Here is a 24,208-nt window from a genome sequence, read left to right on the forward strand (position 1 = left end):
GGAAACAACAGAAATCTCAGGGGCAAGTGAACAGAAACAAAGAAGAAATATTATATTCATTCTTCTAATTAGAAAAAGTAGTCACAATAGAAAAATACAATACTAAATGCATGGGGATAGGGAAAGAGCTCTAGAGAGCAGAAAGATTGTGTATGAAAAGGCAAAATACTATCTTTTGTCTGTGCTCACAGAACAAAAATAATGTTTGAGTATCATCTAGTTGGACTCTGCCCCAGTAAGTAGTCTCTTTTAAGCATTCCATCTTAGCAAGCAAAGAACTGGTACCTCCACAAAGGGCAGAGGATAGCCATGGATATGCATCTGGGTACCAGGTGTGCAGCAGGTATTGTGCTCCTGGAAAGCAATGGGGCTGCTGCAGAGCAACGGATCTGCACTGCAGATCCACATTGCATGGCCAAATCTACTCCGTGCTTAGGAGTCACAAGGGGATTTTTCTGTCCAGCCACAAGAACAACTTACACAGCTCAATCAGTTTCAGGTGTTCAACTTCTTTGCAAAGAGGCCTGAATTCAGCAGAGCAGCAGCAAATACCTAATGAGAGAGCTGACGGTAGTAACAGTTACCTTCATTTTTTGTATTTGTCACATTTTTCTGCAAGTAAGACTCATTTAATGGTTTATGAGCATTATCTATTGTCTATCTACCTGTAGTTTCATAAAATTTTGACAGCTGCATCTGGGAAATGTGCTCATATTTTGACTGTTAGATACCAAGCCTCTCTTCACCTCTAAAAAGTCAGGACAGATAGTATACAGATTAATTTTTAAAGTATTTCTCGGCAAAAAGTTTGAAGTTCAACTATCATTCAATGTCCAAACTTCTTAACATGTAGATGTCAAGAGCCAATTCTGTACATCTGTCCATTGTTTACATGAACCAGTGGAAGGCAAGACTACCAGTTGCTTTTACAAGTATCTATGCCTCCAATCATTCCATACCCTGCTCAAGGTAATGCATGAATTAAGAAATGTGCTTAGTACTTCTTTAAAGAAATGTAGTAAGAATCATACAATCATAGAATCATGAAGGTTGGAAAAGACCTCCAAGCTCATCGAATCCGACCTCTGACCAAACACCACCATGCCAACTAAACCATAGCACTAAGTGTCACATCCATTTTGTGAACACTTCCATGGATGGTGACTCCACCACCTCCACAGGCAGACCGTTCCAATGCCTGTAAAAAAATTATTCTTGATGTCCAACCTGAACCTCCCCTGGTGCAGCTGGAGGCCATCCCCTCTTGTCCTGTTGCTCATCGCCTGGGACAAGAGGCCGACTCCACCTCACTACAACCTCCCTTCAGGTAATTGTAGAGAGCAATAAGCTCACCCCTGAGACTCTTCTTCTCCAGGCTAAACAACCCAAACTCCCTCAGCTGGGTCCTTGTAAGACTTGTGCTCCAGACCCTTCACTGGCTTCATTGCCCTTCTCTGGACACTCTCCAGCACCAAAATGTCCTTCTGGTAGAGAAAGGCCCAAAACTGAACAGAGGATTCAAGGTGTGGCCTCACCAGTGCCACACGGGAACAATCACTTCCCTAGTCTTGCTGGTCATACTATTTCTGATACAAGCCAGGATGCCATCATCTGTACTGGGACCAGTGTTATTTAATATCTTCATTAATGATACAGATGAAGGGACTGAGTGGAGCCTCAGCAAATTTGCAGATGACACCAAGCTGAGTGGTGCAGTTGACACACCTGAAGGACAGGATGTCATCCAGAGGGACCTGGACAAGCTCAAGAAGTGGGCCCATGAGAATCTCGTGAGGTTTAACAAGTGCAAGGTGATGCACCTGGGCTCGGGCAACCCCTGGTATCAATACAGGCTGGAGAATGAACAGACTGATAGCAGCCCTGACAAGATGGACGTAGGGGTGCTGGTGGGTGAGAGGCTGGATATGATCCAGCAAAGTGCACTTGCAGCCCAGAAAGCCAGTTGTATCCTGGGCTGCATCACGAGCACTGTGGTTAGCAGGTCAAGGGAAGGGATTCTGCCCCTCTACTCTGCTATGGTGAGAGCCCACCTGGAGTACTGCATCCAGCTTTGGGTCCCCACCACAGGAAAGACATATTGACGTCAACCTATGATTATACCAAAATCAGCAATTGGGTACCAAAAGACTCTTCTTTGTTTGTTCATGGATAAGGGATTTGTAACACTGATTATGGCTTATACAAAAGGGGAATGAGGTTTCAAGAATAAACCTATCTAATCACTCCCTTCCTTCCTTCCATGAGATGCTTTATATAAAGTATTGTTGAACTGTACATGTAGAAAGATAATCTCCTGGGCCTCTTTAGGTCAAAGCCAATCCCTTGAATTGCCCTTGAAACTAATGGGCAGCTTGGTCAGACCTGAGAGCAGGGGTCCCATACTCCACTGACATTAATTTGGATTAAGTATAACTTCTTACCCGGCAAGGTAACAGCTGTAAGTCTCAATGATGCACTGAAGACCTGCTCCCCAGGCTGGTGAGTGAGCAGAAGAATAGCTGGGTGGGATCTGCAGGTGGATGGACAAGAACTGCACAAACCAAACGAGCATGTGTAATCACTGAGAGAGGTTACAACAAAGGTGTGAATCTGAGGAATTCAAGACGTAGAAGCATAGATGACGGGGAAAAGATGGCTGAGCAGATGGGCTGGTCAAATGGGAAAAAGAAAATTAAACTAGACTAGTCAGAATATACCCTTTTCACCTCAATGGTGACAGAGAAAGTGATCTTGCTTTAGTAATTTCTTTTTTTAACCAGAATTTCTGAATAAGTAAGTCATGCCTGAGCATTAAACACCACAGATCTGCTTCCAAGAGAGTGTGTTACTGCTCTGATTCTTTTTAATTAGGAAATCTCACCAATCATTCATAGTAGATATTTAAGTAGTGTTTTTCTGTATAAAAATGCTAATTTTTAGTATGTGTGTTATCATACAGGCATTGTAATGATGGGCCTGAGATCCTACCAGGCTTCATGCTGTAAAAACACAAAGGAAAAAGACAGGAGTCCGTGTCTCCAACAACCTGCAATTTAGGTATAGCAAAAATCACCAGTGAAAAAAAATTATGAAGCAGCATTAATTAGTGGGCTCAAAAGCAGAAGCTGACGACACTGGCAATTTAACTGTTGTCCTGCTTTAAGTGGTAGTGTATCAGAGAAAGAGCCTCGTAAGAAGGAGAATTAAAAATGGAGATGTGTAGGGGTCCCCTACAGTGAGGGGCAACACAGAAGGGTGCCAAGAGGTGATTTGCTTGCAGCAGGCACTAGACAGGTTGGCATCATGGACTTTGATATGGGAATTCACTTCAACACTCAATGAGAAACTAGAAGTGGGATGGGAAAGTGTCCATGGCTATGTAAAAGATTACAAGTAGATCACAACTCAATTCTTCTTGACAGAAGGGGGAAAATCAGTAGCAATACACAAGAAGTGGTCAAAGCAGTAACATGGTCAAAGCAGGAAGACAAGAAAATTATCTTATCAGATCAATTTGGACAGATCTCACAGGCTGAAGCCACTATAAGGCCAAAGATGACTTCAGGTGAGGAGGTAACGAACAAATTTCATCTATAGGGATGAAAAAAGAAACACGTTTCTTCAATTTATAATGCAGGACTTTGACTTAAGCAGAATATGAGATTGTAGAAAAGTCAAAGACACTGCACAAGTTATGGGGCTGAATGATTGGATATGTAGAGGTTTTATCCCCGGTGGCTAAAAAGGGGGAAAGACCTTTGAGAAAAAGGTTGTTAACACTCAAGCAGTATCTCAAGAGCTGAGCCCAAGACTACAGTCCAGACAGAAGGAGTTAGATAAATTTTGGGATGCAGCAACAAGGAGAAAGCAGTGCGATATGCATTCATGGACCAAAAGAGAAGAACCAAAGAGAAGGGAGAGAGTTCTCAAATGCTCTCTTACACTTAGACATTAATTTTTCATTGTGAAAAATAAGTCTGAGTCCTTATTTTTAAAGATAACTGTGCGATCTTGCTGTTTCCCATTGCCTTGAAGAGGATTCTGCCTCTCACAAAACTGAGCCTGACAGAAGTGGGTTTGTGTTGCATATTCCACACAGTTTGCTTCCACTGAGATTGTCATGAGATACGTGACACTGTGCAGGAGTATCTGGTTCACTGACGCTAATCTCAGGGGACACAGTCAGCTCCACCAGCTACAGGCAAACAGCAGCAGTATCACAGCCCACAGCTGAAACAAGTGTGATTCTGTCGATTCTTAGATCAAGCTGCTCATACCTTAGGTTTCCTCCTAAAGTTGGATGGCATGTGACAGACACTTGACAAAAACACTTAAAATAGCAAAGCTATAAGGTTACCAAATCCTGACATGACGTATCGCAAGGGAACGGGATAATTAAAAAAGCAAAACAACTGCATCTTCTCAAAGAGCTCATAATATCCAAGATGCTTGACTCTCCAGTTCATGACACATGCTGTAGTGTGAAATTTAAAAATGCAAATCACATTCGAGCACCTTCCTTTAACATGGCATCCATCACACATAGACAACACTGGAAAAAAACATATGCACCGGCTTCAAACCAAGAGCCTGGAAAAGAGAAGACCTTTAGCTACCGAAAGAAAATATTTTCAAAGTATATACTGCCCTCCTGTGTACAACTCGGTATTACCTCCAACAGCTGATACCTATTTCAAAAATTGAGAATAACGTAGTGCTGTGGTGTTCCAGATAAAGGAGGAACAGCAATAAAATCCTGGCAGGAGGGAACAGAGTGAAGAGACAGTTCAGACCAGGGCTGTTGGCAATGAGAAGAAGCTAATCACTGCCGCTGGTCTTCATCCATCTTTTATGAAGATCATGTTAAATCCCTAGCACCAGAAACCGGGAGAGCTTATTAGTTCAGGAGGTTCTGCAGACCTCCTCCTCAGAGGCAAAATGCAAAGCACCCCCAAGCTGGCTCTGAACCCTACCACAGTCAGTCTGTGAGACAAACCATTCAAGACAACAGAGACTGTCCACAAATGACTGACTGCTTTAACCATCAGTAATTTCTTCCAATTAAAGCTTGTAATGAATATGACAAGTTTGGCATACTTCTGCTTAAATACTTACTTCTGCAGAGATAATTTCTTTTTTGGAATATTTCTTGATACCCTTTTCAACAGTTCTGCTTTTTTTTTTTTTTTGGGGGGGGGGGAAGATTTTAACTGGATTAAAAGAACTACAGTATGAAAAATTAACTCTTTATCTCTGTTGAACAATGTTATGCTGAACAGGGGTACTACCGCACTACCATACATCACTTCTCAGTGTAATACTCACCACCAAACACTTCCCCTTTGCTTTTTATTTCAGCTTGTCCTTTTAAGAAAAGCAGGTCCTCAAGCAAATTCAGAGCCACAGTAATAGATTCACCTGGTACACAATCTCTGTTTCCCATTGCAAGTCACATTTGCACTTGCAGAATCTAAACATTAAATTGAAAAAAACTCTTAAGATCAGAATAAGATTGATTTGAAAATAATACATATTTGTTTTCTAGGCATACCATGGCTTCATAACACAATTGAAAAAAAACCCAAACGTTTTTCAGATTACTCAGTTACTATTTGCAAAAAGTCCAGTATAATCTTGATAAAAAGTAAGTAAAAACTTCAGGAGCTAAGTAGATGACGGTTGCTAAATTCTGACAATGTTTACATTGCATACTCAAGAAGAGCATTATTGCTGAAATAGATTCTTTATTTCCTGAAACATTCCAAAACAGCAGTATACACAGTTGTAATCAAATATTAGGTCATATGCCATTGTAAGAAAGCATTGATTAGTGCAATTGAATTTTGTAAAAGGTTTATCAAAAAGATTTATTCACATTAAAACTCACTTTCCATAAGCAACTGTTAATAAAACATTACAATTTTATTCTTTGTAATAAAGTACTGAAAATCAACTGTAGTTTTAGAGATCACTGTATCTTTGTAAATGCAATGTGACTTATGCTGCCATTTTAAATACAAAACACTATGACAATAAATTAACAATTGAACAAATGGTAAAGGACCAACAAAACCATGCTGACCCAGCCGGATGACAATTTCCAGTGAATGCTACCTTTCTTTTGTGCTTCTGCAACATAAATATACTGCTTTGTATTGCCAATGGTAAGATTTTGTAAGATATGTTCCTAGTGCTAAAAAAGTACATTGCCCAAAAAATATTATTTATGGCACAGAAAAGTTAAATTATCTCTCTGTTGTTCAAGGTTCAGGCAAGTTAAAATGAACTTAAGTATACAAAATAAAATGTACTGGAAACACTAGAAAAAAATTCAAGCACATACATAAGTACCCCCAAATTCAAAATAAAATGCATGATGCCTTTACACTGAATAAATTATCTCAGAACTTCAGTATGGCAAAGCTGCCCAAAAGCATAATCTCCCAGTTCCTTCCAAGGAAATATTTTTGTACTTTGCACACTTTTAGTACTTTCTTCAGTTCCAAATGCCAGTGCTGCCATTGTTAATCTGATAACAATGCAGCTGTTCGGGTAACTAATTAAGTGCAATATTTAGTATTTGATAAGATGTTCATTTTTAAAAATGACATTACATTGTAGATGGTTACATATTAAGATCCTGGGGGACATAACACTGTACGACCCTCCTTTTCCAAATCATTGTTACCCAGCCAGCTGGGTAATGAAATCTGCATTATTTGTTTTCCACTGTTGATGGGCATCCTTCATCAATAGCAGCCATCTCTCCAGTTCCCATCCCGTATTGTGCTGAGTGATGAAAGTGGCTTTGGAGGCTGAAGAAAACTGTATTAACCAAATGATAGGAAAAAAAAATGACAAAACAAGTCATATTTCATGTGAAAGATCAAGGTAACAAACATAATTTACTTCTGCAGTGACACTGGCTTTGGGGCTTGCTTAGAGACATCACTCTGGTATATGTCTGGTTACACGTTAATGCACATGTAAAGATCTACGGCAAAATAAAGGTCACTTCCAAAAAGACTCCATCACTGTTAATGGTCTTAAGAGCATAAAAGATTTGTAAAAAGGAATTAGGAGAAAAATTGTAATCATGCATGAGATGCCTGTAAATGGGAAGATTTGTTTTTTCAGGGCTAAAGACAATAAAAACTTATTTTTGTCACTATGGGCAGCTGACACCTAATGGGAAACTCTCTCCAAAAAGTTGTTGTGCTCAGCATGCTCATGAAAAACCAGGACTTTATAAAAACACTATGCAGGCACTAAAGAATTTTATCAGTTGAACAACTCTACCAAGTTCTGCTCCGGATCCTCTTATCCAAGCCACATAATGATGGGTTTCCATTCCACAGCCACAGTCAAGAGGGCCACCAGCTCCAGCACTACCATTCCTGCAGGGAACTCATTGTCCTCTGGGTCCCCACCCTCACACCTGGGCTGCATCTCTCACTCATCAATGAGGAGTTACAAAATGCTTGCTGACCATCTTCCAAACCCTCTAGGTACTGAGGTAATTATTTCAAATAAGACTAAAAAAAGGAAAAAAAACCATCTGATTTGATCCAACTGCCAACTCACTGATGACAAGGCAGGTTCTATCTCTAATTTGCCACAACCATAATTCTGTTACACCAGAATTGGCTGAAACTATTTCTCACAAAACCAAACCTGCGCCCTGTTTTCACATTACTGTGCTTTTGCTATAAGCTACTGATGCCTCCTCTCCCTTCCAAATGCTTTTGGCATTAAAAAGGTCAAAAGGTATGTTGTAAGGCAGGCAGGCAGTCAGCAGAGTAGCTTCTTGCCTCTCTGCTACAACTGCTTTTTTAGTGGTAAAAACATTGCACTTAAGTAAAAACAGTTAGTTACACTTAAGATTCAGCCAAGCTGCTTTCATGTAGCTCCACTTTGCTGCAGCATCACTTATCTTTGATATAAATCCAGTTAACTTAAGACATAGAACTGCCTCTGCTGTTTTCTGCAACTGCTGCCTTTTTTTTCCAGAAAAAAAAAAACAACTATGTTTAATTATCTTCACCAAAAAAAAACCCCAAAACAAACAAACAAACAAAAAACCAAACAAAAATCCCCAAACAAACAAACAACAAACAAAATCAAACCAACCAAAAAACAGAGAGGGCAAAAGTAAAGAAAAATTGAGTTCAAAACAGCTGTAAGAATACTTCCATGTATCCAGAGCTGAATCTCTGCTACAGGGCACTGGACAGGAAAATGTGCCAGCATCAAAAACCATTTTAAACAAGCACAACGTGTCAGTATGATGTCACGTGCTTTGAGACAACAGTTTTGGAGGGTCTGTAGTCCATTTCTACTTTTCCATCACCAGCTGGATTGCAGTGACTGACTCCAGTGCAAGGCAGCAGGAACAAGCTAGCCTTGACTCCACAGGTGTACTTACACTACTTCCACACCTGTGCCTGGTATCTGGCATGATCCAGACCCTGAGCTGCTGACTGACTTCCTACCTTTAGGTGGACCCTGTCTCATCTGTGGACTCATCTGGATACTGGGACTGTTGGCTGACCCTGGTCACCACCAACGCTGCTTTTGATTGGGCACCGTGGGGCAGCCTTAGGTGTCCCACTCAGGTCCCAGCTCACCTTACCCTGTGAGAAGCTGCCTCCGCTGCCTCTCACACTGCAGAAGGTTAGAAAGTGGAGAACTGGAAGGTAGGGGTCTGCAAGAAGCCCCAGGCATGGAGCTGGAAAAGGCTGAGGGTTGTGTGGATCCACTTTAACAGGAAGGAAAAAAAGCTGCTGCCTCACTTGTAAGGCTAAGAGATGGATGTTACCATCACAATTTCTTTACACTACTTGTGGGTGCATGAATCTCTGATGGCAAGGAGAAAATTTTTTTGGCCAAGTTAATTATCTTGGCTGTTATAATTTTATTTTACAAATTATTAAAAGCACTCCCTCATCCCTTGTTTGATCCTATGCAGTAAATACTGAAGTTCCCTAATGTAACCCCTATATAATGTGTCTATATATATATATAATGTCTCTCTCTATATATATACACAATCTGTATTCTGTTTTAAGAATCTCGAATACCAGTAACATAGCTACTTAACAGTCTGGCCATAGGTAAGAAGACACAAATGTGCTCTGAATGTGCACTTCTCCCTGAACATCTGATTTATTTAAAAAACTCAAAAGACCTGTTCTACTTTTAATCAAGTCATGACTAAAAACACTGTTTAATTCCGAAAGAAGTTAGAGTCTTGAACTGATAATCAGAAATACCATTCCTTAGAAATGACAACAGAGATAAAAACCAACAGGGAGAAAATCTGCCTGATGGCTGAATGCCCTCCAAGGAAAGTCCACATGAACTGAAACCACTTGTATTTTTCCACATGCATCAATGAAATTAAATGAGGGTGTTAAAGAACTGTATGCTGAGCTCCAATCTACCTGTGCTTTTTGAGTCCTATAAACTTGTCATTCCCATAGTGCAAAGACCATCCATCTTCAAGGATAGCTGGTTTGGCTCTATGGCAACATATGATGCTGTTAAGGTACATTTGAAGGAAAGAAGACAAGAGCCCAGACTTTTTGGACTATAAATAGCTTTCTTACTGATTTGAATCAGCTTCTAATAAAAACAGCGTTGATAGTACAGTGTCTCACCCTCCCACTGAAACATCTTAATTTTGTTTTTCTTTAATATTGTCTGAAAAGTTACAAAATAACAAGGGACTTTCTCATATGTTGCTATGAAAGATTTAAGAGCTCTCCAGAAGAACATGAAGTTGAGGAAAGGAAAAAGAAAAAAGGAAAGAAAACCCTCTACTATAAAGAACTCTAACTGAGAAAGTTCCAGCTGAGAGCAAAGGAGGTTATAATAGAAATCTCATTGTACAGTCTTCATCAAAGAAGAAACCTGACAGCTCTTTATCAAAGTTTCACTGCAGTTGGTCAAAATCTGTTGTCAATCACATCAGTGTAATCCCCAAGTAACTCAACCAAAGAGAATGTGAACAATTGAGCTTATTCTGGATATAGCTAGTATGTAGTGAAAAGTATAAAAATGAGGAGAGCTAAACAGTGACAGTTCATCCAACAGAAAACGAGGTGGTCACACAGCAGGCCCTCACAAGAGGACGGATGAGTGCAATGGGAAGAAACAGTTGGAAGAGTCAACACAAGTTGACAGAGGTTTTCTTTGAGAAACTTCATCACCTATTAATTACAGAACATGCAGCTAGAGTTTAACTCCCAGTTGTGATAAGGTGATTAAAACATAGTCTCTTTCCTCAAGCTTATTTTATTGCTTGACTTCAAAATAATTCATTTGGAGATTAAATTCTCTTGGAAAAATGCAAAAATGCATTTGCCTAACAGTACGGCTCATTGTATGTGATACTCCAGGATTCCGTTTGCCTTTTGTCTCCCAGCTAGAATGGAAAAGATGGTGGCTCAACCCAAGACTGTACTACCCAGGATATTTCGTTCCTCACAATGGGTAATGTCACAACTCATATTTTTACAGTCTACTGCCATTTACAACAACAGGGATGCAATTCTTTCTATTTGAGTACTCTATGATTTGCTCATTTTGTAACACTGAAATAGCAGTCGGCACATGTCTGGAAGAAGGTAAGCCACATATGTTCATGATATGAGGTTTCTGTTTGGTTTGATTTCTTATTGATGGGTGGCAATCCATTCTTATTTATATATGGTTGCACAATATCAATTATCATAGTTTACTAAGGGCTACCAGCAAGCACTGTCCCTCACTATTTCTGGCAAGAAACCTTTGCCCATTCAGTGACTCCCCACTGGTAGACAGAAACTCTTACGTTTTAGAGCTTCATGTGCAGGAAGAAAACAAAATCCCACAATTTCAGCCTAAGCCATCCCCACAGGGACAGAGGCCTGTTTAACTCTTACCTTCGAACTGGCTGTGCAATTTTACTTCTGGGAATGCCACTCCCATTGACGGCCAGCGATGGTCTCGGAAGAGCACTGCGCCCCACAAGCCCTTGACTGGCAGTCTTGTTTGGCATTGGGATGCCAGTGTTAGAATACAACTGCGAGTTGCTGGACACTGGAAGACTGCTACTGCTACTGCTACTACTACCTTGTACGGTTGGGCTTACGTAGGCAGTAGCTTTGAGAGGCTGTCTGACAGACACCGGAAAATGTCCCACACTGTGAACTCGGTGCTGAAGCTGTCCTGGTGATGGAACTGTGAAAAGTGATAGAAAAGGAAGTAAGAAGGTCACTATGCAACAAATAAGGCCAAGTAGTAATGTTCATTTCTAGATAGATCGGAATAGGGATAAACACATCACTGTACCATTTACTTACTGACTACAAACTGTTCAAAAACCCCTTGGATCCAATGCTGTATCCAGTAACACTGCACTGAACTAAAATACTGTGTTCCACCCCCATCCTGAACAAAAATACCAGCTCATATTCATCCTTCTTTCTCCCCTCAAAGAGGTTTCATTAGCTGTTATAAGCACACTAAATCCATCTACACAATCAGAATTTTAAGCAGGAGAAACTGCTAAAGGTATAAATTAATTAATTACTGTTAGATCATTTCAATTTTTGGAAGGTGGCTTGCAAGAACCACATCTTGCGAGAACCACATTCAAGCATTATGAAACATCAGAGAAGTCTAAGCTTTCTATATAAAAACAATAAAAAGGCTATAAAAAGGTCTTGAATGTAGCAGCACATTCCAAGGCTGATGTTATGTAAACTATCATTTTAAATCAATGCTCTGAGTTCCAGAAGCTTTATATATAGATTTTTCTATCCAATCCTGCCCTCTGGTGTACATTTGACATGCATCAGTTTCAGAGTCCATGTATCAAAAGCAAACTGTCAAAAGCCTGAAGCACATAAACTAACACACCGTGTTTAGAGCAATCAGTTTTCAAGTCTTTGAAAAAGGACATCTTAAAATCATTTAAATTTAAATTAGCAGAAAATTCAGGGCTGTGATTCAATTCAACTATACTGGCAATATATTGTCAAGGAACTCTGATCATAACAGCTCCTTAAATACCTCAGTGCAGCCACTTATTAGAAATGGGGTTTTTTTAAAAATTACTTCAGAAAAATTACATTTTACATACACACAGATATATAAGAGCATAAATACACAGAGAAATAGAGATTTCTAAAATATTAAATAAAATTAAACTCTCAATGCACTATCATGCAAATTCATGTGGGAACCTGAACTACTTCCATTCTCCTATTGAAACAGGAAAAAAATACAGGAAAAAAATACAACAAAATAAATCCATCAGTAAAGAATATTTTCCAGAAAAGATGTAATTTAAAAGTTTTGAAGACATTTGTAAACTCTGCTCAAATTTGAAAGAAAACACCTGAAGTTTTTTCCAACTTCTCCCTCCAAAATCTCACAGGACATGGAAGGCATAGGTTAAATCCTTTCCTCTGCCTACGTCCAATGAAATACACTTTTTCCATTTCCTCTCAGAGTAACTCAAGCACTGTGCTAGAAAAGATGGGTTTGGATCTTGATCCATTTTGTTCACGTTCTACATTAATAATTCAACATCCACTAGATCAATACTCCCTTCATTCCCCCCATCAAGAGGACACCTAAATTAAACCGATTACAGTCATTTTAATTTTCCCACTCAACAAGTATATTATACTCAAGGATACAATGCTTGGAAGATACATTTGCTTGGAAGAAAGTGGCTCAAGTTCAGTAGGGGAGAGGTCATGTATTTTAAGATAGTATTTATACAGTGGACTGTAAACCCAACATTGCATAAAGTATCAAAAAAAGCAGTTTTTAATTGTAGCACCAAAACTAAAAATGTAAACTTATATGAATTAATTGGATTATTGGTGCTTCTACCATACTACTACTACTACTTATTATCAAAATTTCAGTTTTAAAGCTGGCACAAGATGACTGGCAAAGGAAAAAAAAAAGGTGAAGAAATGCTCAATAACAAGACTGGTAAAATTTGCTTTCAACAACAGAAATTTTGAAATCCTGAGCTATATTAAAATCTGATGCAAAAGGAATAGTTTGCTTTTAATTTTTTCACAGAACAAAGGATCAGTGACTGAGACGTGTATTTTACCACTTCATCAATTCCTTGCATGTAGCCTAAAAACACAGGTACTTACTACTTGACTGCATCCTTGAAATCCCATTACTCGCTCCATGTAAATTGGAGTCAAAGCTCTGACTGTTCCTTACAGTGACAGGAGAACCAGCAAAGCCAGCATTACTGTTAATGGTGGGGGTACTTGGCATCCGAGTGAGGTTAGGCATGCTTCTTCGAAGTTTATCTGAAGCAAAAGAAGACAACATCCAAAGTCAGGTCAGAATTTCCAACAAACACAAGCAGCCTCCAAGTAATTTCTGCAGAAAATCAAAATTATAACAAATTACTTCAAAACAAAGAGAGGTTTGTTCTGTGGGAGTAATATGAAAATGTTACCGACAGTCTAAAAATTGAACCCTTCTGACTATTTTTACACCATGATTATTCACAAGTAATTTTAAAGACACCAAGAAGCAGTACATTTGCAGAATTGCAAGGATTTAAACAATAAAATGTCATAATAAGGGTAAGTTTCACACAGATGTGTAAAGTAGGTCAGACGCGTTTCTTCGCAGAGAATACAAAAGCAAGGCTGCAGTGACAGTCAGACACAGGAATTTACACTGTGGATGTTTAAAGACTGGTGAGATGAATCCATCCTAAGTGACTAAAGTCTTGCTTTCAGGTGCCAATGAGATGCTAAAAATTCCATTCAGAACCTAACCTTATTAGCATGTTAAGTTTCTGCGGTGGCCACGTGCCAAAACCTATGAAGTCTTCATGCTGTTCAGTTGCCTGGAGCACTGGGTTGACATCAGAATTTTCAAATCTCATGCTTCTCTCCCTTACCTCACTTGTGGTACCTGATTTGGTAAGTATTTTCAGAATAGGTCTGTAGGGCCTTCCACAAAAAGAAAGCTGCAAATGCCCCAAATGTTTCTGGGACAGGTTCAACAGCTAAGGCAAGCGTCTTAAGAGGTCAGAAGACATCTGCAACTCCACTCACACTAACTGATGTGGAGAGAGAGAAGCTGAAACCAAGTCTGACATCTCAAGACTTCCCAACTACAACAGCATCAGGTAATGAGGTAAAGCTCTTTCGGTCTCTTCTGCTGCCAGGCCAAAAGGAGATGATTCAGTTCTGTATAATCAGAAGAGACTGGCAGGGGCAGAAAGGCACAGACTGAATGACCTGGTCTGAACTGCCTCCTGTGACATGACAGACTTCAGTAAATGACTGCTGTGGGGAAATAATGGGTCGTTCATTAAACTATCATTAACACACCACCAAGGGTTTGCCTGTTGGCCAGGCTGAGGAGTAGCGGTATGCCCTGCTGAGGTGGCTATGTCTTTCCTGGTACCATGGTCAGCATAGAGGTCACCAGCTCCTGTTCCTGACGTAGGTTCCAGTGCCTGGCAGATGTTTGTCCTCAGTTCTTACACTGCAGCAGAAAGCAGGGGTATGCTTGTCTTATAACAGGCAGCTACAACTGCTCTCTCCAATAGCAAGCAGGGCATTTCCAGACTGATGTTTGGTTTCATGCATAGGAACAATACATGACACTGCTTGGAACTGCTGGTATGGGTCGACCTCCTAGCTCACGCAGGGCAAGTTCAGTCCACAGAAAAAACAGATTATTCAGAAATCTCTGTTGATCATCCACATAAATACATAACCTATTTAGGCACCATCATGAGCTTCTCTAATCCTTAAAGCTGCTAACAAGTGAAAAGTAATACAAGTGACAGTACAGTTCTATCTATGCAGGTTTCAGGAGTCCTAACAGTAACTTCAACATATGTGCTGCCTGTGTAAATCTAGCAAACTGTGTCACAGCAAGGCTACATCATCTCCAGCAGAAAAAGGAATGCAAGATCTGAATCCCTGGCCAATCCTAATAAAGAACCACTTAAAGGGTAATCCTTTATCAAAGAGTCAGAGTTGTACTTTAGTGACTAATTACTGACACTGGCAGACTGAAACTGTCACGGCATTGCAATGAACATTAGCAAAATGATTACCACTGTGGTTCAGTCGGGTGGTAAGTATTAATATCACTGATGAAACATTGATAAAAGTTATCAGGCTTCCAAAACTGTCCTGGAGATGCAACAGTGGCATCCACACAGCTACTGCATGTCTCTTTTTTCCAAAATATTCATGGATTTTGCAAAACTGAAAAGGGAACTGTCCTCCTGTGATGCAATCCTTGCCCAGAGTGGCAGAAAATTCATGAATATGGGATGTCTGTAGCTACCGTTAATTCTAGCCTACCCTTTAAAGTCCTAGGTCCTGAATCCTAGGTCAACGCTACAGCACTTGGCAAAAAGGTTTGAGCAGCTGGATGGTGGTAGGGAAGATGGCACTGCATAAAACAGCTTTTCTAATATCATGTTGTAAAGCAGAAGTTCTTAGACTCTACATGCTCTTCGACTCAGGGACTGCATTAGCCACCCCAGGCACAATCTGCGCCTTCAACTGTCCAGTGGATGCAGCTACAACAGTAGATAAATAGGTACAAAAGTAGCCTGGATTTCCTCCATGTCATGGGTGGCCACATCTTTTGCCTCCTCTCCATTAGTCCCTCCTTGTTCCAGCAGTCTGCTCTGCTGCTGATTCATTCAGTCCTCAGGCAGCAGATTCCTGCTGCACCTGCAAATTCTCATCCATCAATCAGCTGCATTACTTCTTTGATGGGTCCTTGTGTCTGCTGAGATAAATCGCCCTGAAAAGCAATGAAAATAGCAGGTCAGTTTTGTTTTTGGGGAAAACCCAGAAACGTTCGCCTTGATGGCATTTTGCAGCTTTCATCTCCTTGGATGATGCATCTTCTTTCATCTCTTTCTTGAAGTTTGTTCTGTCACCTGCTCCCCTCCTAAGAACTGTGGAAATAGTCTTACAGACGTTTTATTTGTAAATGAAATACTGCACTTGTGAGCTTAATATATGGAAGCAGAAGGTAGGAGTTATGTGCTTTAAATATTATTTCAGGCCACAGAGATGTGACTAGGTATAAGCTTGCTGGAAATATATAAGAAAACAAAAATATTTTTCCAAGCTGCCAGTAGCAAATGTTTCCTTTCCAGACCCCTTTGCTCTCCTGAGACTGATGAGAAAATTAACAGAAAGGAGAAGTGAAGGAGTAGAGTTGAGATGTATTCGCAGGTGAGAAATAATTTGCTCAAGTAGTCCTGTTTATGTTGAATGCTGAAATTTGCTACAGTTTCTCCTACCTCTTCTGCACTTATCTGGTTCAGTGGCAAACCTAAAAAAAAAGATCAGTTCCTTGCAGCTTGTTCTGTTAGGAAGATGTGGATAATAACACTAGGGATTAGGGACTCCAAAGGACCTACACCTGGTTCAGGAAACAACTGGAAGTGGCACTTAGTGCCATGTTCTAGTTGACACGGTGGTGATCAGTCGAAGGCTGGACTTGATAATCTCAGACATCTTTTCCAACCTAAATGATTCTGTGGTTCTACAGCATCCATAGTTACTGTGACCCATTATGAGTCTTAACTATGACAAAGGCCGAAACAAAAATGATTCTTAAGTACCATGAAGCCACATAAAGCATCACAGATGGCATCTTCACCTTTCCCATCCTTCTTTGAGATATAACAGCATGACGTACAGACACTGTATTAATGAAATATCTGAAGTGTGAAGAACATTCAGAATAGGTTATGCAAGGGGAGTTAATAAACTCATTCCTGGTTACTATCACCTTCTCATAATAATTCGTGCATATACACATGCACTTGTTAATTCACAAGCATTCTTTAGGGGGCATACACTGCCTTGTTTCACATATTTGCAGTAGAATGAAACACCAAAATCACCTACTGCATGTTTACACTTTTTCCCATATGTAGCATCCATGCTGAATTAGCCCACTGTCTACAGCACAAGAAAACTGGGAATTGTGAAATACAGGATCATCTGGCCTCAACGGAAAATGTGCATGATCAGCACAGATCATATTCACTACTCCTGAGAAACAGGTTGAAAAGGAGGCAGAAGTGTCCCCTTGTTTTGTAAAACATTCCACAAAATTACAGTGAAGACAGCAGTGGCCTCTTACTCAGCTGTTTCAGTTCTGACTTTTCCCAGGAAGCTCTTCTCCTGATGCTATCTCTTCTCTGAAGTCAGACTGGGATCAGTGGCCCAGCTTTCTTCCTGGCAGGAGACCAGAACAGGCAGCACCTGCCTTCTGTCTTCTGATCCCAGCACCGCTGGTGGCCGTCCCCATTCCACTGCTGCCTTTTTTTTCCCCTCCCTGACCTAATACTATCACCAGCCGCAGATTATGTCCGTGCAGCACACAAACAAACCTTGCCCTCGGAGCAAATCTGCCCCAGAAGAGGTGCAGGTGGGCTGCCAGATGGGGACTTCTGTAGCAGTTCTTGATAAGATCATCTTCTATCTGCCAAGATATCTCAGCCAATGAGGCTCTCCTTGCAAGGAGGGCTTAAGATGACTCTACAGTGAAGTGTCTTAAAACACATTTATTCCTTCATTGTTATTCTCTGCAAGTGTGGCAATGTTTTATTTGAACAAAATGACTCATGAGCCTTGCCAAAAGTGCAGTATCATTAAGGAATGTGATACAATGAATAAGATTATTATTGGCAATATATTACTGTTCGACCTACGTTAGCAATTTCTTACACTTATTAATTCCTTTACATAAACCCTGCAAATTCAATTTTGCCTTATCTGTATTGTATGCACAAACAAGCTGATGTAAGGAAGGCCTGAGATCAGTACCTGCATTACGTTTGTTATAGTTATAACATTTATGACATCCCAAAACACCACAGTCTCATTAATGGTCTGTGGAGTCATCAGCTGATACAATACAGACAGTGGTAAAAATGCAAATATGGATTAAAAACTAAAAGTAGTCCTGAAGTTAAGTGAGCGATGCTATTCTTTATGATTGCCAATACCTACATTTCTCTAATGTAGAATGTTTTATTCAAAACTATTACTTATCTCACCCTGGCTTCACATGCATATGTTTGCCACCACAGTCAGTTACAGTCATTAAAGATTTTCCATTATCCTTCCATGACTCCTCCACTGATCATTATTCTCATGTAACTCAAAGGTAGCAAAGTAAGATTATTTTTCTCGTTTTCTTTAATAAAGTCTGCAACAATTTCCTAAAAAGAATTCTCCGTTTCTACTGAACAAGAGAGGTTACGAGCAGAAAACCACTCCATAAATTAGTAAGAACAGACTTTTCCCACCTCTTCAAACACACAAATCAATGTTAGTTCTGCACTGAACCGATATATATCTAAACACCAATCTACTGCCCCTGAAGTGCTGTTCTTCTATACCTGCCTGCAGTTTGCTATGAAAAAACCTAAACAACAAACAGAAACCACATTTGCAATCTTTCAAAATGAGGAAAGGTGCAACAGCCCATAATGTTTCATAATTTTTGCCTGAGAAATGTTACTCCCCAGAAGAGTAGGCAAGAAATTAACTCATAACTAGTAATTCTGGAAAATAAAAGCAAAATTTTTCAAGTGAATGGTAATCTGTGGCCTGTTATGAGGTATAAGCCAAGGTAGAAACTGAAAAACCAACACAAAAAGGTAATGGAAAATACATATTAAAAGTAACCAGATAGAATGCACTGCTACTCCATGAATGACGTATTTCATCTGCCCCTTCTTACTGTATTATAATAAACTCTTTCTTTACCAGGAATAATTGTCCAAAATACAAAGTTGCCAATTTTCAGGCATTATAAAAATGGATGCTTAAAATGCACAGAAGTAAGGGTTTCCAGGATAAAAGTTTATGAGTAAGCTGATCTCAAGAGCTGAAAAGTGGGCCTGAAGACAAGAAATCAATCCCATTTTCAGTAACTTGTCTATCCCGCATTTGACTACTCTGATGATTTCACAGCACTATAGTTCTGTTACTTCTAGTTTCAGAAATCAGAAGTAATAAAAAGGCATAAATACTAACATCTATTAAAAAAAAAATTATTAATAGAAATAAATTATATTTGTTAAAAGTTAAAATGAAAGCAATTAGGTCTGTGTCACAGTAAGTAAAAGAAGTGCATATTTACGGACAACATGAAGCAGAAAAGAGCCTAGTTTTATGACTTTTGATTGCATTTGTTATATGAAAATGACTATATGTATTCTTGATATTAATAGATAGCGACATTTTAAGTTCCTAACCATTAACTTCTTCAAATTAGAGAAATGAGAGATATAAACATAAATCTTTCCATTGCAAACATATTAAAAGCTTTATCAAATTATAAGACACAAACTAACTAGATGGACTCACCTTAGCTAATTACAACAGATACTCAAAAGCTATTCACCTCCACTCTCAGATCTTCTTTAAATGATCTATTACTGACCCACTAATTGATTACAAAATTCTTGAAAACCAGATACCTTAAAAAGTTCACAAATGAATTTTCTGATGTAACTCATCATTATAGACAATTCGGCTGATTTAGGGAGCGTGTGCAATTAAACAACAAAAACCCCCCAAACCTATTTCATACAAAGCTTTTCTATTTAGTGTATTCTTGCCAGAACTGGAAATAAAACCTATTAGAAAGCAAAGATAACATACACACTTTACAGGCAACAGCTGCAAAATGTTGTGTAAGAGGTTAACAGGTACACCTACTGTCTATGCTACAAGAGGCCCCAAAGACACTTTAAACACATCGTAACATATTTCACAATATATACACATTTCTCATATCTGCCACTTTATGCTACTGTTTACCAAGACTCTTTCAATACAGCAAGCTGTTGGGGACTGGTAGTAAACGTGACTGGCACCACTCACTCTGACATGGGTGGGATAAGACAAGATAAAGAACCTGGGCCTGAGAGCGTGGGCTAAATGTTTTGCTATATTAAACCAGAAGTATATATTTAATTTTTTTTGTACAGCAATTTAAACAGGGCAGAGCATCAAAATTACAGCAGGGGCAAACACTTGGCTATAGTACATTGGCAGGAACATGTGTGAGCTCAAAATTATGGCTTCAAACACAGCTGGAAAACATCTGTGAGCCTATTCTCACTCCAAGCAAAGGCAGAAGATTAGCAGGGTGCCAGGAACTGTAAACAATTTCTCTGCTACCTAAAACACAAACCTGTGGATGGAGAACAAACACACCACTGGTTATAGGGAGAGATTAGACAACTAGTGCACAGTGTCTATGTATAGGTACCCTCCTTACATCTGACAAATCCTGGGTTGTCTATGGCATTTAAAGAGAACTGACACAGGGCGATGGTGAAGCCAGGGGGCATAAAAGCACCTCATGTAGCGCTGTGTGGACAGTGGAATTGGGGCCGTTCATACACAGATGGGCACCCACATCTCAGAATCTAAATGCAGCAGCTTCTCATCAGGCAACCAGTATTATACTCTGAAAAGAATTATGGAAGTTTTCCATGTTTATCACACCTTAGCATATTTGTTACAGTGCAGGTAATTAAATTAAGTACTTAACCAGAGTAACATACCAAACAAACATCACTAGAAGCAGGCAGGGCAGTATCTGTCACAACCATTTGCCTAAAGGCAAAAAATCATACTTAAACTAAACACGGAGACTAGTTTGGAGGACACTTTGTGTCAAAGCTAAATACTGTTTTGCCACTCCGGACAGTGTCAAAATTCAACAGTTACTTCCTGCTTACTCTTCTTTATGGAGAGCTCTGTGAATGACCAGATGAAACAGGGGCCAGACCCTTGACAGCATATACAAGAACACATGTGATCTCTTGGGGGAAGAGAGAGGAAGAAGATTCAGGAAGACTGTTGGAACAGCCAAGACTAGCAGCATGTGGTATGTACGTCTTTATTAATTACGGATCATACTTTCCACATATACTTACTCCTTGTCTCTTTGTCTGTCAAAAGAACACAGCCAAGCAGAATGTTCTCACCATCAATATTTGCCATTTATATGGATCAGAGCTGCATAAGTCAGCGGCTGAAAGTGTAGAACTGAAGAGACCAATTCCCCTCTAAAGACAGTGGTATAAGACTGTCTGCCATTCCTTCAAGCACGTAACTGAAATCACACATGTCAACTTCTGGGTGACACCAAACACATTATCCAACACCTCAAAGTTCTCAAGAAAAAAGTCAACCAGGTGGTAAAATTGATGGTCTTCTACATTAATAGACTTGCTAGTTAATAAACTGAGAGTGTTTCTAATGCCCTAAAGGTTTCCATGTAGGAATCCAATGCTTAAGTTCCACTGACATGGAACATGAAAAAATCATTCGAAACACATTTGAGGGCCACATAAAAAAAACGAATAAAAAAAAAATAATCGCAAAACCACATCCTGTCCTTCCTGAAACAAAATGCTGCATAACTTCCATTTCTATCTCCCAACATTTCTGCAAGCCCAGCAATGCTGTCCCATTCTTGTAACTCACCAGCAAGAAAAATAACACTGAAATTAATATGGCATATATGCTGCACCAACCGACACCCACGTTGCTCTACCCTCTGCTAACATCAGCTTTTCTTATATACTGCCACTTGTCAATTATACTTCCACGACACGGTTTACTTTGAATGCAAGTGCTTTTGGCACCAACCTGTCATGTCTTATTTGTCAGAAAAGCAACATGCGTACCTGTAGCACTATAAATAGCAACTGTGTGTTGTTTTGAACAACACGTTTATTTTCTTGCCCAAGGGTGAGCTGTAACCTGTAATGTTACAAACAGACCTTGGCTGGAAATGGACTGCTTAGAATTAGCTTGGAGGAAAGACTGAAGAAATAAGGAAGTAAGACACAGCAGAAGGAAGAAAATTGTGATCGTAACAAGAAAGAAAAGTAGTTAACAGTAACAATGTAGGGAAACTTAAATCATGAGTAAGCACCAAAAGACAAATCTTCCAGAGGCTCTGGAATACATTTCAAATGCAGTGCAAAAAAGCAGCAATGTCTCAGGATAGTTTGGGAGTGACAGTATGTCCCACCACTTTAACGGTCAGCCCTATCAGACCTAGAACAGGAGCAAAGTGTCGACCCCTCCCCCTGGATTCACAGCACAGATGCATTAACAGCAAGCTCAGGAATAAGAAAGAGAATGAAAATCTGAAACCCTTGATTCGTATGTAACTGTATCCACGATGGCCATGCATACATCAAGCTTGAAACACGATCAGTTCTTCTAACCAACTAATAGTCTGCTAAAACATGCTCTTCTTTCCTTTTTTTCTTCTTTTTTCACACATGGTCATGCTTGCAGCATTTTAAAACAGATTAAAGCAACACTTTCAGGACCAGGTCACAGATTACATTTTGTAGCAAACAATGCTTAACAATAGCATATTTTTTTAATCATCCACACAGGCTTAAACTATTTGTCACAATTTATGGACAGAATCGAACTGGCACTTGACACAGAGAGAAGATCACTTCTCAGGAAAGCATGCAACCCACCTCCATTAATCCTATTTGGTTGCTGATCTGGAGTTTGGGCTTGAGGAGAGTAGTAGGGTTGCTGATAAGTATTTGTAGGGAATTGTGGGGAAGTAGGGCTTCTCCTGCAGTCCCGGATACTGGAGAAAGTCTGTGAGTGAGGGATCCCTCTCTGGAAGGGGGAACAGCGAGTCAGACGTGGCTGTGGAGGTGGAAGGTGGTCAAACTCTTCCTCGTCCTCAAGACTATAGCGATCATATTCCTGGTCACCGCATGTCCCTTTCTTTCCCGCATGCAGAGAGACTCTGGAAGTGTGCCTTGACACAGATGCTGAAGTCGAAGCATAATCTTGCCTAAGGCCTGTAAATTCCAAGAGGAGGATGATTCAGCTCCTGCTAAGTGATTAACTCTTAATATGCACTTCAAGCTTGAAAACTAAGCAGGTAAGTAGACATAATTTTACAGCAAAAATTGGATTTACGACTTAACTAGGCTGAAGATCTGACGTAGGATTCATCTGATCTAATTTTCAGTTCTACCTTTTAGGCATTTAAGCCCAAATTATTTCCCTCAAGATCCCTGTTTAATAAAAATTGAAAAAGAATACCAGTGTCTCCAAAAGATGGCTTAGATGCCTCTCTTAACAGAAAATGAATCCCCCTCACAAGGTACCTAGTTCTATGCCAATAAAAGACTACATGAGTACTAGGTTTTTAACTATAAAATACTCTTAATTAGAGCAATTACACTCACATTAGTTTTTGACATTTTTAAACTTATAATCCATGTAAATATTCTGGCTCTCCACCCTCTCTGAACCAGAAGTAGTTCCTGAAAGCATCTGGTCTCACGGACAAGGCTTAGTGGTAACACAACGGTCTTTTACGTAGGTACACAATCCTACCACCCTTTCTTAGAACACCAGGTTTGAAATCATCTCGCTATTAGCACTACCCCAGAAGAGCCTGTTTGCTCCAGGTCAAGTGAAAGGGAAATATTCACAACCCTTGCACATCCCCCCTTTCCCTAGCTGCACAGTAGTCAGGAAAAAGGGGATGTATATCACATTTCCAGGAGCCAAGTAGCTCTGCCAAGAGCTGCAGAAAACAGCTTTCCTAGATTTACAAAAAGCCCTCAGCTTTAACAGATGTCTTTGCTTCATAATAGAAACTTCTTAATATGCTTCCTCTCCCCCTCCTCGAGTGGGAGTTTCTATTTGTGGCTGTGAAGAGAGCGTGCCTGCAATGCACGTATAGAACTACCACTTTCCACAGGATTACATGGACAACAACTGTCACGTGCTCAAACATCCTGTTCAGCTGCTACTACATGGATACAACCACTGCACCTGACACAGATTAGAAGAAAACCCCAGTGTTTTTCTTTCCAGTTTGCCAGTGACCTGATTCAGAGCTAAGTACCTGAAATATTTTTCAAACTTCACTCTGAAGGAGATGAGCACAGCTGTCATTTAAGTTATGCAATCCTTGTTATATTTGATAGTCATAATTTTTTTCTTTTTAAAATTAAAACACTTGCTAATTTCTCTGCTGAACATAATAAGTGCTACTAAATACTCCAGCAAGTTTGACTGCTGACAAGTGATCACTCTGCCTGCTCAGTCTGGTGCTTGCAGACTGATCACTGCTCTATTTTTTCTTCACA

At 39.8% G+C, this 24,208-nt stretch overlaps 1 protein-coding gene across 6 annotated transcripts in view; it reads right to left on the minus strand.

Moving 5' to 3' along the window:
- SLAIN1 (SLAIN motif family member 1) overlaps positions 1-24,208 on the minus strand; it is a 95,361-nt gene that overhangs the window by 38,312 nt on the left and 32,841 nt on the right. For 2 of the 6 annotated variants that reach the window (XM_032680795.1, XM_032680794.1), the window contains exons 3-5: positions 22,565-22,903; positions 13,167-13,331; positions 10,926-11,223 (exon numbers count right to left, since the gene is read on the minus strand). In XM_032680795.1, the coding sequence (XP_032536686.1) occupies positions 10,926-11,223; positions 13,167-13,331; positions 22,565-22,903 (802 nt within the window). Of the gene's footprint in view, positions 1-5,724; positions 6,826-10,925; positions 11,224-13,166; positions 13,332-15,362; positions 15,814-22,564; positions 22,904-24,208 lie in introns of those variants that run through there. The other 4 variants (XM_032680793.1, XM_032680796.1, XR_004355627.1 and 1 more) reach the window with 4 other exon arrangements.

The sequence above is a fragment of the Chiroxiphia lanceolata genome, chromosome 2 (assembly GCF_009829145.1).
Source record: "Chiroxiphia lanceolata isolate bChiLan1 chromosome 2, bChiLan1.pri, whole genome shotgun sequence".
NCBI classification, from domain to species: domain Eukaryota; kingdom Metazoa; phylum Chordata; class Aves; order Passeriformes; family Pipridae; genus Chiroxiphia; species Chiroxiphia lanceolata.